This window comes from Hippocampus zosterae, chromosome 2, assembly GCF_025434085.1.
Source record: "Hippocampus zosterae strain Florida chromosome 2, ASM2543408v3, whole genome shotgun sequence".
Lineage (NCBI taxonomy): Eukaryota > Metazoa > Chordata > Actinopteri > Syngnathiformes > Syngnathidae > Hippocampus > Hippocampus zosterae.
Genome location: NC_067452.1, coordinates 2,647,589 through 2,664,053, shown reverse-complemented (window position 1 = coordinate 2,664,053; position 16,465 = coordinate 2,647,589). Strand labels below are relative to the sequence as shown.

General features: G+C 44.1%; 1 protein-coding gene across 4 annotated transcripts in view; it reads left to right on the top strand.

The window, feature by feature from the left end:
• itpr3 (inositol 1,4,5-trisphosphate receptor, type 3) overlaps positions 1 to 16,465 on the top strand; it is a 255,817-nt gene that overhangs the window by 78,542 nt on the left and 160,810 nt on the right. For all 4 annotated transcript variants that reach the window (XR_007961438.1, XM_052058664.1, XM_052058663.1 and 1 more), the window contains 4 exons: positions 1,571 to 1,735; positions 12,975 to 13,147; positions 13,228 to 13,347; positions 16,037 to 16,118. Coding sequence is in view for 3 of the 4 variants with exons in the window: in XM_052058664.1 (XP_051914624.1) it covers positions 1,571 to 1,735; positions 12,975 to 13,147; positions 13,228 to 13,347; positions 16,037 to 16,118 (540 nt within the window). In the remaining variant the exon portion in view is untranslated. The remainder of the gene's footprint in view (positions 1 to 1,570; positions 1,736 to 12,974; positions 13,148 to 13,227; positions 13,348 to 16,036; positions 16,119 to 16,465) is intronic.

Here is a 16,465-nt window from a genome sequence, read left to right as displayed (position 1 = left end):
CGTTAGTGTAAACAAACGTCCAGCCCACCCGGGGGCTGTGATTGGTTGGTAGCGAGCGGCAGCGGGGGCCGCCGATTGGCTGATCAGTCTCACGGCGCGAAATTCAAATGTCAGAGTTCTCAGAGGGCATTTGTGGTTGCTACAAGCTTTTAAGAAAATGGAAGGCTTTTAGGTGCGCCTATGAGTGCGGAAAATATGGTATTACGATTGTTAGTATCTCATTTGTCGCCACAGACGGTTAAGTTACAGAGGAATTGCAATCTTATTGTTCAGCTGGCGGAGAGCCGAGGGAGACGATGTTAATGTGTGAGAGATCTCATACAACAGATTCTGGGTCAGTCAGGTGTGCTGGAAAATAAGAAAAAGGTTTTGATGGTCACGTGATCGCATGGTATGGAATTGTAAATTCAATAAAAAACAAAACAAAAAGCTCTTAGACCAGGGGTGCCCAATCTTTTTTGACCAAAGATATACTTTTTGATCAACCAACCTCCCACGATTGACCCGTTACTGCAGACACGCGCATATGCACACACTTTAATGCACATACCCTGATGAGCAGTACCTATTACGGCCTCTAAGATGAACGAAACAGAAAAATAAAGTAGACACAAGTGTTTGTGAGTTTGTGAAAAACAAATCACTGCCTACCTTAGTAGAGACTTGATGCAGAGCAATGGGACACACTTGTGCAGCGTGTGCCGTTTTAAAATGCTTCTCCCAGCATTCCAGATTTCCATTCTTTGCCAGTGCCCTCAGGAAAGTATACCTGAAACAAACCTCGAATGAGAATAATAATAACAATAAAAGATATAGCTCAACAGCTCTGAAGCATGCTGCAATTGCAGACTGCTTACCGCGAACAATTTCCGGTCATGCAGATCATGCGCCACTGTCGGTTAAAGGTGACCTGCTTTTTTATTTCATTTTATTGTTTAAATGTTTTTTGTTGGAGTAAGAATGAAAGGATGCTCAGGGTACAGTGTGCACTAACACAAAAATATAACATATAATATATGAATAACATGCACACAGACACACAAAACAAATGTTATTTATTTATTTATTTATTTATTTATTTATTTGGGGGGGGGGTTGCCCTCTACACCCCTCGCGATTGACTTAGGTCGATTCGACGTATTGGGCACCCCTCCGTTAGACGGTTGGTAATTTTTCTTTCTGACATTTTAGAGATGTTTAAAGGAGCCATAAAAATCCATTATTATTTTGCCAGTGTCTCCTCCTCCTCCCCCAATTACCCAATTACCGTTGTTATTGTTTTGCACCTACCTTTCAGACTCAAAATCAGCCACTGCAATTCGTCTCCCAGGTTGACAATTCACATTCCACATGCTAAATCAATCTACTCCCAGATGTGCAAAATGGACTGTGCTGTAATTTTACCCAGACACACTCCTGGTGTTCATGTGAGCAATCAACATGGCACCCATCTTTGCACATGCAAACCTTTAGTAAATCGGCCTCTTACTGTTCTCTTTTTGTTTACATCATATTTATTATTCTTTGCACCTTTAATTAACTTATTGACATGATATTCCTTTTACTTCAGATATTTGGCATCCTAAAAGTACCTTTCAAGGACCGTAGCGGAGGGGAAGGACCTCTGCTCCGTCTGGAGGAGTTGGCTGACCAGAAGAACTCTCCATACCAGTACATGTTCCGACTCTGCTACCGCGTCCTGCGACATTCCCAAGAGGACTACCGCAAGAACCAGGTAAAGGCTGTTTACAGGAGTATTTGTAAATTGTGGCATGTTTGTCGCATGCCCCACATGCATTCATATGCAGCACTAAGTGTATGAATGCATTTCTAAAAGATTGATGTGTGATTCTCAGTGATGTCCATCACTGTCGAGACCAGTGATTCTCAACTGGTGGGTCAGAACCCAAACATGGGTCACAGAGCCATTTTGGGTGGGTCACAGAATGGTAGTTAAGATTAATATATCCTTTATTAGTCCCACACTGGGGAAATTTACAGCCTCCAGCAGCAAGAATGTAGGTAGAAATAAGAAAGAGGGGAAAAAAACAACAAACACCGTTCAATTAAGTGCAATATAAACACAAAATGGATAAATCGCAGTGCTATTTACAATTGTCTTTCACATCATTTAATTATTCATTCATTCATTCATTCATCTTCCGAGCCCCTTGATCCTCACTAGGGTCGCGGGGGGTGCTGGGGCCTATCCCAACTGTCTTCGGGCAGTAGGCGGGGGACACCCTGAATCGGTTGCCAGCCAATCGCAGGGCACACAGAAACAAACAACCATTCGCACTCACACCTAGGGACAATTTAGAGTGTTCAATCAGCCTGCCACGCATGTTTTTGGAATGTGGGAGGAAACCGGAGCACCCGGAGAAAACCCACGCAGGCCCGGGGAGAACATGCAAACTCCACACAGACGGGCCGGAGCTGGAATCGAACCCGGCACCTCTGCACTGTGAAGCCGACGTGCTAACCACTGGGCTACCTATTATTATTGTTATTTTTATTCAGCAGCCTGACAGCAGTCGGTAGGAATGAGCGTCGGTATCTCTCCTTCTTGCAGCGCGGTTGTAACAGTCTCTAGCTGAAGGAGCTACCAAGTGCTGTCAGGGCGGGCTAGAGGGGGTGGGAGGGACTGGCCATCATAGCTTTTAGCTTAGTTAGCATCCTTCTTGCCCACCTCCTCCAGAGTGTCAAGGGAGTGGCCCAGGACAGAACTGGCCTTCCTGACCAGTCACTCCAGTCTCTTTCTGTCCCGGGCTGAGATGCTGCCTGACCAGCAGACAATGCCATAAGATGCCACCACCGAGTTATAGAAAGTCTTAAGGAGCGACCCCTGAACCCCAAAAGACCTCAGTTTCCTGAGTAGGAAGAGTCAGCCTGACAGCAGTCCTTTCCTAATCAGGGTGTCCGTGTTTGTAGACCAGTCCAGTTTGTTGTTCAGAAGAACACCAAGATACTTGAAGGAGGTCACCCTCTCTATGTCCATACCCTGGATGTTCATCTGTGCTGGTGAGGACTGTTTCCTGCAGAAATCCACAGCCAACTCCTTAGTTTTCCTAGGGTTGATCTGGAGGAGATTGGCACAAGTCCACAAAGTCCTTCATCAGTCCCCTGTACTCCCGATCGTCCCCCTCTGTAATGAGGCCAGCAATCGCAGAGTGATCGGAGAACTTCTGAAGGTAGCAGTTTGGAGTGGCATGTCTGAAGTCCAAGGTGTAGAGGTTGAACAGGAATGGAGCCAGAACAGTCCCCTGCGGCGCTCCAGTGCTGCAGAGAAGCCTGTCCGACTCACAGCTCTGCAACCTCACATACTGCAGCCGATTTGTGAGGTAGTCTATGATCCATGCTGTGAGATGGTGGTCCACTCCGGCGTTCTGCAGTTTGCCTCTCAGTAAGTTGGCTGGATGGTGTTGAAGGCACTGGAGAAATCAAAGGACATGATTCTCACAGTGCTCCCAGTCTTCTCCAAGTGTGACAGCACTGAATGTAGGAGGTAGATAATGGCGTCTTCCACGCCGATGCCAGGCTGATAGGCAAACTACAGCGGGTCCAGTCCCGGGCTCACCAGCGGTAGAAGGTGGGCGAGGACGAGTCTCTCCAGCGTCTTCATTAGGTGAGACGTCAGCGCCACCGGTCTGTAGCTGCTCAGCTCCTTAGGGTGGGGGTCTTGGGCACTGGGACCAGGCACGAAGTTTTCCACTGCTATGGAGCTCTGCCCAGCTTCAGGCTCAGGTTGAACATGTGCTGGACAATGTCACACAATGCCTTCCTCACATTCATCTTCATCAGTTGGTTCCTCACCTGCTCTGTTGTGACGGACAGGCAGGAACCAGGTGACAGACTGGGTTTATGAGAGCTGGTCGAAAGAGGAGGGGGAGAAGAAGAAGTCCTCAGTGAGAGTGGTTGCAGTTGGAGGTTGGGGGAAGGGACAGACGACTGGTCAAAACGACTCTATAAATAAAACAGAAACAAAATAACAAGCAATAACATGTCTGTTTTGCCAGCCATGGCAGCGCGAGACACCGAAAACGGAAACTTAACGAGTTTATGAATGGAAAGTTTACTTTTAAAACGTTGCCTTCACTGACAAGAGCAAAGTTATCTGTTCTTGTTTCTCTCTGTATCATACAGGTATACGATGTATGCCACTGACGCGATTGTTACTTGTTTGGAACTATTTTGTGTGGAAGGTTCCAGTGTTCTGTGTCCATATAAATAGAGCGAGTGGAGCTTCTCTGTGTTCGTGTGACAGTGCGCTGCAGTGGTAGATACCTAACGAAAATAAAACGTCTCCAGTGTTGTCATCGAACCAAGTGTAGTCATTCGAAATGATGTCTATACAAAACCGTAGAGAGACTTCCGCGCAAGAAGGACAAACACAAAACATAGCCTGTGTTAGGAGGAGTGAACCCCCCGCCCCCTTTAAGAATGGTTTGCCCCAGCAACACGGGGGAAGTGCGTGCGCTTGTTTGTACGGCCGACAGTTTTGAATACAGCGGCACATAATGAACACTGGTGTCCGGTGTCTCGTTATTCTTCAACAAACATACAGAAACAGACTGCTGTGTTCAAAGCAAACTTGAGAAAAATGAATTATTCAACCATGGTTTAAATCCACTATAGGCTGAGTACTAGTTTACCTTAGATGTGCACTTTATAATGTTATATTGCTCTGTTTTGATTTCATTAAAAGAGCTGTTAAAGCAGCTGTTGTGTGACAAAATATTTTTTTCACTGTTGTTGATGGACAGTAATGTTGTGTGAGAGATTATGTGTGAATAACTGCTCCAAGTGAAAAATGTTAATGTAAAATTGAAAATCGAAAATGTTATTTCAGTAAATATTTGCATTTGGCACATAGAAAACTGATTCATGATTCCATGTTGATGAGAGCATTAAAATGGGAAAAAATAGGACAAATAATGTAAAATGAAATTCAGAAACGATAAAAAATGTGTAAGTAATCACGATTAATTTTTTAGATCATTTGAGTTAATTATGACAGTTGCATTTTTAATTAGATTAAATATTTTAATCGTTTGACAGCTCTAATATATATATATATATATATATATATATATATATATATATATATAAAAAATCCTCATCTCACCCCTCGGGTGGTGTCCGTCCCTCATTCAGCTCGGGTCCTCTACCAGAGGCCAGGAAGCTTGAGGGTTCTGCGCAGTATCCTTGCTGTTCCCAGCACTGCACATTTCTGGACTGAGATGTCCGATGTTGTTCCCGGGATCTGTTGCAACCACTCATCTAGTTTGGGGGTTACTGCCCCGAGTGCTCCGACCACCACAGGCACGACTTCACCTTTACCTTCCAGGCTTTCTCCAGCTCCTCTCTGAGCCCTTGGTACTTCTCGAGTTTCTCATGTTCCTTCTTCCTGATGTTTCCATCACTTGGGACCGCTACATCCACTACAACGGCTTTCCTCTGCCCTTTATCTATGATCACGATATCTGGTTGGTTCGCCATTACCATCTTGTCAGTCTGGATCTGGAAGTCCCACAGGATCTTCGCTCTGTCATTCTCCACCACCTTCGGAGGTGTTTCCCATTTTGACCTTGGGGTTTCCAGTCCATACTCCGCACAGATGTTTCGGTAGACTATGCCAGCCACCTGGTTATGGCGTTCGATGTAGGCTTTCCCTGCCAGCATCTTACACCCTGCAGTTATGTGTTGGATCGTCTCAGGGGCCTCTTTGCACAACCTACACCTTGTGTCTTGTCTGGTGTGGTATATCTGGGCCTCGATGGCTCTGGTGCTCAAGGCCTGCTCCTGAGCAGCAAGGATGAGTGCCTCTGTGCTGTCCTTCAGGCCAGCCCTCTCTAGCCACTGATAGGACTTCTTGAGATCAGCCACTTCAGTTATGGTCCAGTGGTACATCCCGTGTAGGGGCTTGTCCTCCAATGATGGTCCCTCTTCCAGCGCCTCATCTTCTGTTCTCCATTGTCTGAGACATTCTCTGAGTACGTCATCCGTTGGAGCCTTCTCCCTCATGTATTCATGGAGCTTGGATGTTTCATTCTGGACAGTGGCTCTCACACTCACTCGTCACCAGCCTCCTTCCTTTCGGCTTGCGTACAGTCTCAGGGTGCTGGATTTGGGATGGAACCCTCCATGCATGGTTAGGAGCTTTCGGGTCTTAACGTCCGTGGTCTGAATCTCTTCCTTTGGCCACCTTATTATTCCTGCAGGGTATCTGATCACTGGCAGGGCATAGCTGTTTATTGCCCGGGTCTTATTCTTGCCATTGAGCTGGTTTCTTAGGACTTGCCTCACTCGCTGGAGGTATTTGGCCGTAGCCGCTTTCCTTGTTGCCAGTTCGAGGTTGCCATTGGCTTGTGGTATACCAAGGTACTTGTAGCTGTCCTCAATGTCTGCTATTGTTCCTTCAGGGAGTGAGACCCCTTCAGTGCGGACTACCTTTCCTCTCTTAGTCACCATCCGACTACATTTCTCAAGCCCGAATGACATACCGATGTCGCTGATGTAGATCGTGGTTGTGTGGATTAGGGAATCTATGTCCCTTTTGCTCTTAGCATACAGCTTTATGTCATCCATGTATAGGAGGTGACTGATTGTAGCTCCATTTCTGAGGCGGTATCCATAGCCTGTCTTGGTGATTACTTGGCTTAGGGGGTTCAGTCCTATGCAGAACAGCAGTGGGGAGAGTGCATCACCTTGGTATATGCCACATTTGATGGACACTTGGGTAAGTGGCTTGCCATTGGCTTCAAGTGGGGTTTTCCACATCCTCATCGAGTTCGCAACGAAGGCTCTTAGGGTCCTGTTCACCTTATACAACTCCAAGCATTCAGTGATCCATGTATGTGGCATCGAGTCATAGGCTTTCTTGTAATCAATCCAAGCTGTGCACAGGTTGGTACGTCGGGACCTGCAGTCTTGTGCGACTGTTCTGTCACCCAGGAGCTGATGTTTGGCTCCTCTGGTATCTCTACCAATGCCCTTCTGCGCTTCGTTCATGTATTGATCCATGTGTCCACTTATCTTAGCCGCAATGATGCCTGACATGAGCTTCCATGTTGTGGAGAGACAGGTTATTGGCCGATAGTTGGATGGGGCTGCACCCTTCGAGGGATCCTTCATGATCAGGATCGTTTGCCCTTCGGTTAGCCATTCTGGGTGAGTCCCATCCCTCAGCAGCTGGTTCATTTGTACTGCTAGGCGCTCATGGAGTGCTGTGAGTTTCTTTAACCAGTAGGTGTGGACCATGTCCGGGCCTGGTGCTGTCCAGTTCTTCATATCTGAGACTCTTTCCTGTATGTCTGCCGCTGTTATATGTAACTGGGTTCTGTTCAGGGAGGTTGCTGTGCTCCTCTCTCAGGGTCACCAGCCATTGTGCACTGCTGTTATGTGCAACCTCCTTCTCCTATATGCCTTTCCAGTACCTTTCAGTTTCCAGTCTTGGTGGGTCAGCTCTGTTGTTAGGACCCTGCCACTGAGCGTACACTTTTGCAGGTTGTGTTGCGAACAGCCTGTTTATTCGTCTGGCCTCATTCTCTTTCGTGTACCGCTTTAGGCGACTGGACAAGGCTTGGAGCCTTTGTTTGGCAGTTTCAAGTGCTTCAGGTATGGTTATCTGGATGTACCTCTCGGGTATCGGCCTTTTCATCACACCTCTCTGGGCCTCCGTCAATTGACTCACATCTTTCCGGGCCGCCTTGATCTTAGCCTCCAACCGTCTTTTCCATGGTGGGTAACGTATCTCATGGCTTCCATGGTTGCTCTTATAGCCCAGAGTCTCCAGGATCACTGATGCTGAAGCGTATATCAGCTCATTGGTTTCTGTGATCGTTACGGTAGGGATCGCCCTCAGTGCTGCATTCACACTTTCTATGAGACTTTCAGATGCTGAAGCGTATATCAGCTCATTGGTTTCTGTGATCGTTACGGTAGGGATCGCCCTCAGTGCTGCATTCACACTTTCTATGAGACTTTCAGATGGTACTTCACATAGCGGATGTAATCAGTTTCTAGGTTGCCCAGCTTTCATTCTCGCCATGATCTTAGCTTTCAGGTCAGTTGCTGCCTCGCTCAGCCTTTCATTCATTGGGGCTTGCCTCCCAATCTCTTGTATGACCTCCTCCTCTGATCTGGCAGCCTGGGGCCCTTCACCATGGAACCTGCGTTGTACCACATCAATCTCAAGTTGTGACAGCAGTTGCAGTTTGTGGATGATGGAACATTGAGCTACTCGTTGTTTCGTGGTCAACCGCAACTGTGGGTTTCGAAGTAACCATTTAGACCACATTCTCTGCATGTAACCCCTCTGACTAGGGTTGCTTGAGTAATAGCATTCCAACAGAGCCATGTTATCGCATCTCGCCCATCTCCGCTTTGTTCCAATAGCCCATTTTTCATCAAGGTGCTCTGGTTCCCCACCACCTGACAGAGACCTTGTTTGGGCGGACGACATCTGACGCGGCATGTCATTCGTTTTATTGTCTGTCATCATTGTATGAGGTAGGCATTCGCGTGAAGGATCTTGCCCAAGGACCCACACTGGATGGTGTTGTGTGCTCATATTGCCCCAAGCCGGATTCGAATACCATCTCCCGTATGCCAAACCGACGCCTTACCAACTGAGCTATCCAGCCGCTATCAATGAATAAAGAGCAGGCATTCTGTTGAGTTCGATGTACAGTATGCCACTGACATAATTGCTACTTGTTTGGAACTATTTTGTGTGGAAGGTGACCATGTTCTCGTCCATATAGATAATGTGGGTGGAGCTTCTCTGTGTTCGTTTGACAGTGACGGTGCGCTGACGCACGTCGAGAGTTCAGCGGTGCAGTAGTCGCAACCTAGCGACCACACTGAAAATAAAACGTCTCCATGTTGTCATCGAACCAAGTGTAGTCATCCGAAATGATGTCTACACAAAACCATAACGAGACGTCCGCGCAAGAAGGACCAACAGAATCAACATAGCCTGACTGCTGTGTTCAAAGCAAACTTGAGAAAATCGAATTATGCAACCATGGCTTAAATCTACTACAGGCTCAGTACTAGTTTACCTTAGATGTGCACTTTATATTATATTTCTCTGTTTTGATTCCATTAAAAGAGCTGTTAAAGCAGCTATTGTCTGACAAAATATTTTTTTCACTGTTGTTGATGGACAGTAATATTGTGTGAGTGTGAATAACTACTCCAGGTGAAAAATGTTCATGTAAAATTGAAAATGGAAATTATTTCAGTAAATATTTGCATTTTGCACATAGAACACTGATTCATGATTCCATGTTGATGAGACTATTAAAATTGGGAAAAATAAAACAAACAATATAAAAGGAAATTCAGAAACAATAAAAAATGCGTGAGTAATCACAATGAATTTTCAGCTAATTTGAGTTAATTATGGCGGTTGCGTTTTTAATTAGATTAACTATTTTAATCGTTTAGCACATTTTTATTGGCATTAATTTAAATGAGTTTTAACGGGATTAAATGCTTTCTCCCGAGATTAACGCGGCACACGTCACAGCGGATGTTACGTTGCTCTATAAATAAACCAGAAACAAAACATCAAGCGCGCTGCTTAAGTCCACGCCAATGTCTGTTTTGCCAGCCACGGCAGCGCGAGACACCGAAAACGGATACTTTGAGAGTTTATGAATGGAAAGTTTACTGTTAAAAAGTTGTCAGATAGTTCCACGGACAAGACCAAAGTTACCTGGATGTTTTGCAGGAGTAAACTGAGCTATCATCATAGCACATGAAATACCACATAATGGCCAAGCACACAGCTGATGTGAGTACTCCGGCCCTTCGTCTAAGACAGACAGCTGTGGATCATTTCAAAGTGAAGAAAATGGATAACACGACGAAGAACAAATTTGCTGAACCCATAGCTAAATGTAGGGCTACTGCATGCAAGCCTGTCAACATTGTCCACAGCTCGACTCGAGCTGAAATCATTCACATTGCATCGAACAACTCCACTACGGATTGCCAGCGAAAGCCTCCATTACAAGCTGTGTAATTAGCGTTTTTAATTAGATTAAATATTTTAATCTAAAGAAATATATATATATATATATATATATATATATATATATATATATATATATATATATATATATATATATATATATATATATATATATATATATATATATATATATATATATATATATATATATGTAATGTATGTATCTATATACAGTGCCGTGAAAGTGTTTGCCCTATTCCTGATTTCATTTTCATAGTTATCACACACAAAGTTTTCAGTACATCAAACCAATTATAAAATCACATGAGAAATGTGAAATACAAAATGCAATTTCTAAATGCCAATTTAATTTCATGACCCCCCCCCCCCAAAAAAAAAATCCAAACCTCCTTATCCCTGTGTGAAGTGACTGCCTTGCCGCGGTGAACTCCAATTTAGGAGTAGAAAAAGTGCTATTTATTTATGTGAAATAATTGGTTGTGTAGCATTGGTTGAAATAATGAAGTTTTACTGGTGGCCAGAAGTTTCCTTTTAATTCCTTTAGGTTCCGTACAAAACCTCTTACACCATTAAAAGAATGAAAATAAAAGCATGACATCATGAGTCACACTTATCAGCATGCATGTCAAGATTAATTAAGTATATATTCTAATCGCAAAAATAAATATCTTATAAGTATCTTTAAACTGTTAATTTTGTCGTCTGTGAATCTGTTTAACCTTTTCCGAATCCTCTCGATAAAATTACTGTCTAAACAGCCGTTATCCCTTCAAAATAAGGCTTCCACCTAATAGGAAGTCAACACTAAATGTCCAATATTGCACAACATTTGGCACACATAAATAAACCCGTAGTCCTTCACAGGTTGATTAAATGTAAGTCCAGTCATTAGAAATCATTTGAAAATGGGAATGAATCATTGTTTGATCTATTGAACAAAGTACTTAAATAAACACTGATTTCTTTCTTTACCTCATATCCAAATGACCCATTTGTTCTAAATCTCAAATGTGCCCCTTTAGCACAAAATGTTGTTGTTGTCACCACTAATACATGAATAAATATCCTGTACATACTGTGGTCCAAAGGTGTTTGAAAAGTAAAGTGAACAGGATCTAATTGGAGCCAGAGAATTGAACCATTCTCGCTGTATATGTGTTCCATTTTGTCACTCACCAACGGATGCGAGAATTAGTTGTTTGCTTTAAAACTTAGATTTAAGCAAGCATGCTTCTTGTTCTTCTTCTTTTCCTTTCGGCTTTTCCCTTCAGGGGTCGCCACAGCGAATCAGTTGTGTCCATCTAAACCTGTTTTCTGCATCCTCTTCTTTCACACCAGCGACTTTCATGTCTTCTTTCACTCCATCTATAAACCTTCTCTTTGGTCTTACTTTTGGCCTCCTGCCCGGCAGTTCAAGACTCAGCATCCTTCTCCCAATATATTCACTCTCTCTCCTCCGGACATGTCCAAACCATCTCTTGGAAGAGACACGCCTAGCATTTCAAACTTCAAGCGATCAGTTCTGCAGAGGAACATGGTATTTGAGCAGCCGTGAGAGAATTTAGGATCAACTAATCCGTGGTTCGCAAGTGGAGGTAGCAGGAGAACGAGCTTCACCAAGTCAAAAAGACAAGGCTGAGTTTCCGCGGAAACAAGGCGAGGTGGCCTGAGTTGGAAGACCAACACAAGTAGTGGATTCACAGTCAAAAGCCAGGACAAGCGTGTCTCGACTCACCATTCGACTGAGGGCAAAAAATCTCTCAGAAGAAATGAAAATCAAACATTTTCATGGAGGTCCATCTTGGTGCTTTTGGTTTTATGAAACGGCGCCAAGTATCCATCTGGGTAAGGACTACGATGGCGCAGCAGCTTCGAGCGGACTACAAGGAAAAGGTGGCCACCTACTGCTCCAACTGCTGTAAAATGATTGCCGACAAACACATGCAACCCAACCACATCATCAACATGGACAAGGTGGCGCTCACTTTTGACAGCCCGGTGAACCACACTGTCAAAAAGAAGGGGATAAGCATTCTAGTTATATGCACAACGGACCATGAGAAGTCGACTTTTACTGTTGTGCTTTGGTTGCCATAGAAATGTACAGAAACTGCCACCTACGGTGAAAGACTGAACTGAAAGAAAAGTTTTCGACTGGAGTGTTCGTGAAGGCAAATAAAAAAGTCTGCTATGGACGAAGAGAAAATGAAAGTGGCTGAGTGAGTGGTATGCGAAGAGTTTGGATGATTTTTTTCCGCGCCTTACCCTCCCTGCTTATTTATGACTTCATGCATGCACATCTCACGGCCGTTGTGAAAAAACATCTGCAGCAAATGAACCCAGAGCTTGCCATCATTCCGGGAGGCTTGACAAAGGAACGCCAACCGCTGGACATCAGCATAAACAAGGGTTCAAAGTGAAGTTGAGGGAACGAGATGAATGACAGATGGCGACCACAGCTTTTCCAAAAACTGGAAGGCAGCGCCGGGCGAGTTACTTGTGCATGCTTGGACTAACGTGTCCACTTGCACTATTGTTCGAGCATTCGAGAAAGCCGGCATCATTTCTGAGGAGCTGCTCGGCAGCAAGACTGACTGACTCTGACGAGAGGGAACCTGGCGTGTTCGATGGAGAACTTGCCTTTTTTATTTCAGATACAGAAGATAAAGATGTGTGAATGAGAATCGATCCAAAAATAATAGAGTACATTGTTAAATACTTAAATAAACTACCACAGAACTCAGTTTTGCTCCTGTTGCCTTTTTAAAAACATACGTCAGCATGCATGCATGTTTGCGTATGTTTTTTTAAGACATGTAGAAATGCCAGCCATTAATGGCACTATACCTTTTCATATGGTGCGTCCCATGGTCGTGTAAATATGGTCTTTTGTGACAGCTGAAACTTTTGTAAAAGTGCAATATAACTAGAGTTGAGTCAAGTTGCATTTGTTGTTGTTTTTTTTTTCCAGGAGCACATCGCCAAGCAGTTCGGCCTGATGCAGGGTCAAATCGGCTATGACATCCTGGCAGAGGACACTATCACTGCGCTCCTGCACAACAATCGCAAGCTGCTAGAGAAGCACATCACCAAGACCGAAGTGGAGACCTTCGTCAGCCTCGTCCGCAAGAATCGGGAGCCCCGGTAGGCATGGCTCGGTGGCACAGCAATGTTGGGGGACGTTAGCGAGTGAGACAGCGTGGTTGCACTTACTCTCTCCTCAGCTTTCTGGACTACTTGTCGGACTTGTGTGTCTCCAACAACGTGGCCATTCCCGTCACTCAGGAACTCATCTGCAAGTGTGTGCTGGAGCCTATAAACCAGGACATCCTCATCAAGACTGAGTGAGTGTGGTGAGCTGTGGGGAATGTCGCATGTGAAAGAAGGTTCTTGCCTCTGTTGTGGCTGCATCTATGATAGATGCAGCCATTTTGTACATGATATGTTTTTAGATGTTTGTGATCTCGTATTTTCCAAAATAAAATGTTTATTAACATGTAACACTCCTTAGGACAGGGGTGGGCAATTATTTTCCTGCGGGGAGAAGAAGAAAATATTGTGGAGGGCCGGGCCAAAGATAGAAATAGAAAATAAAGAAGATAGCACAATGTCTTTGTATTCCAGGATTAATGTAACATTCTCCTCCACCATCACACTCAGCACCGGTTCTCCTCAAGGATGTGTACTGAGCCCCCTGTTGTACACGCTCTACACATTTGACTGCTCTCCGACTCTTTTTAGTGGTTCAGTTTGCGGAAAAATTTTAACATGTTAACAATCAAACCATTCTAGGAAATGTTCATTTAGCCTTTTCTGTTTCTGGTTGTCACGTTACGCACGAAGCAGGGAAAAGGAACTGCTTCGTACGTAACAGAGAAAGTGAAAGTGAGCGGATCCCCGAAAATAGCAGGCACCGACAAGGACTCTGTCAAAACAATAGTATTTATTATAAACAAAAATCCCGCCTAATAAATAACAGAAAACGCTGGGCAAAACGAGCACCAGGAAATAAAGAACGCGACAACAGAAAACGCTTGCAAAAAACGGCAAGGAACGTATGTTGATACAAATGCTAGTTCACGCACGAATATATAAAGATCCCCTTGGGACGATGAAAATGTAACTAACGCGAATGGTATCGAAAAATAATTTTAGTGTTATGGGCAACAGCAGTGGCACGGCATGTAAATACTCCGGCAATGGGTCAAACGCCGGAGCGCCTAGATATAGTAGGTGTAATCAGTGGGAAATAAGCAGCAGGTGTGTAGCCGGCAGAAGAGAATGCGTGCCACCTGCTGCCGAATACGAACATAACACTGGTCCCTCTCTCTGGAATGACCTGCCACTGAACATTCGGCAAGCCTCCTCGCTGCCCATCTTCAAAGCCCTCCTCAAAACTCGCTTGTATTCTTTGGCATTCACCTCAGCATGACTTAGATTTGTTCTTGGTTTTACTGTTTGGTGCTTTCTATCGCCTTTATTACGGATTTGTCTTACTGTTTATTGTGCCTGTTAAATTGCTCCATGTACAGCACTTTGTATGCAGCGATGGCTGTATGGAAGTGCTCTATAAATACTGTTGACTTGACTTGACTTGATTTACTCGAGCCACAAGCAATTCACTCTGAGCATGGAAATTGCCAGAATCGGACTGAGTCAGAATAGCTTACTTGTTTTTCAAAGTCTTGTAGATTTGAGGCTTTCCGACTCCAGGCGTCTCCTGAATGTTTCGTACTTTGTTACCTGCTTCGGTTAATCAGATGTATATCCTTTTCCCTTCCATGGTCATTACTTTCTCCCTCTTTCTTCGTCTTCCCCTCCCTCCCTGTGCTCTGCAACTTGAAGTAACTGCAGCACCTGTTGAAATACCTGCCATTACAAGTCCAAACGAAATTAATGCAATCAAACCTTAATTGTGCACCAATCTTCGGCGGGCTGGATTAAAAAGACCAACGGGCCGGATCCGGCCCGCGGGCCGTAGTTTGCCCACTACTTCTATACTAATAATCACACTGGATTTGATTATTGCAATTATGTTACCTCATTGAATCCTAGCCATAGTCACTGGAGCAAACCCCGCAATACCAGCCGTTCTACTGGATTTTGACTCATCTTGCAACCCACAAGTGTTCTATTGCAATATAAACATGCAGTCGAGCAAAACAAAGACAAGCCTCTGGTCTTTCTGCTTAAAAAAATGTGGTGTCTATCTTTTTCCATTCTTTAGCAATCAGCATTTAAAAATAGCTCAATTTCATCTTTTTTTAGTTTCTGAGGAAATAAAATGGAGATAAAGACCTTTTTGTACAAGCAGGCATTCCAAGCATCATTTCTAGTATCCAGGACCAGCTGAAGGTGCTTACTTAAGACTGGCTGACTCCAAAGTAAAGGGCATTGCAGTAATCAAGCCGGGATGTGACAAAGGCATGAATTACTGTCTCAAAGTGTTCATGTGAGAGGAGAGGTTTTATTTTGGCCAGCTGTCTAAGGTGAAAGAAGCTGGATTTAACAACGGCACCAATTTGCCGATCAAGTTTGAAATCACTGTCCAGTTTAAGGATCAAACATCTAAATAGGACTCTCCTACTAAACAACATAGCAACACCACAAAAATATTGATCAGCACTTAATTGAACTGATGGAATTAATTATGAACAGAAGTGAAACAATGAGTTCAGCGAGTGTATGCACGTGTATGTTGGCAAGTGTAAGTGCACATACACTTGTGCATTGATCTCTTATCTTTAATTCTGTTGTTCTAAAACTTTGTGGTTGTCTTCAGAACAATGTCTTGACATGTACTCCAAAGCATTTTGTGGTACATCGCGAGCGGATGCCATACATGAAAAAAATATTGCATATGCATGCATATGCATATGCACATTGCAAAAGGTTTGGAATGTGTCATTTGCTTGACATTTCAAACGGATGAGTAAGTTTCTTGTTTTTCTGAAAAAAACCCTCCCCCGTAGAGTAAATGAAAAATGCCACACACACATTCTACAATTCTTGTTGACTTTGCTTTAATTGCAGGCGGCGGGTGCCCAAAGAGGTGGCTCCAACTGAAATCCCCACACAATATATGGGAATGGACGACTACGCAGATGAAGATGAGGTAATAGTAAATGTTTACCGAAACATTTTTTTTCCCTTCCACTCAGCGGCACTTGAAAATCTGAATTTTAAAATCTAATTGATTGGAAAGGAAATAATAAATGGCCAACTCCAATTTGAGTTCTGAGTAGAGGATCCTGAGACGTTTTTGAGGTCTTGGGCTGTTACATGTGCTTCCAGCTTTTGGTAGATCCCGGTGAAGTATTCAACCGGGGTTGTGTCAATAAAAATGTGTCAAGGTCGCAAATAAGCCTTTTGTTTTTTTTCAACCACAAATAAAATTAAAAAATAGTGATTAATTGGCGGGCGGCCCGGTAGCCAAGTGGTTAGCACGTCGGCTTCACAGTG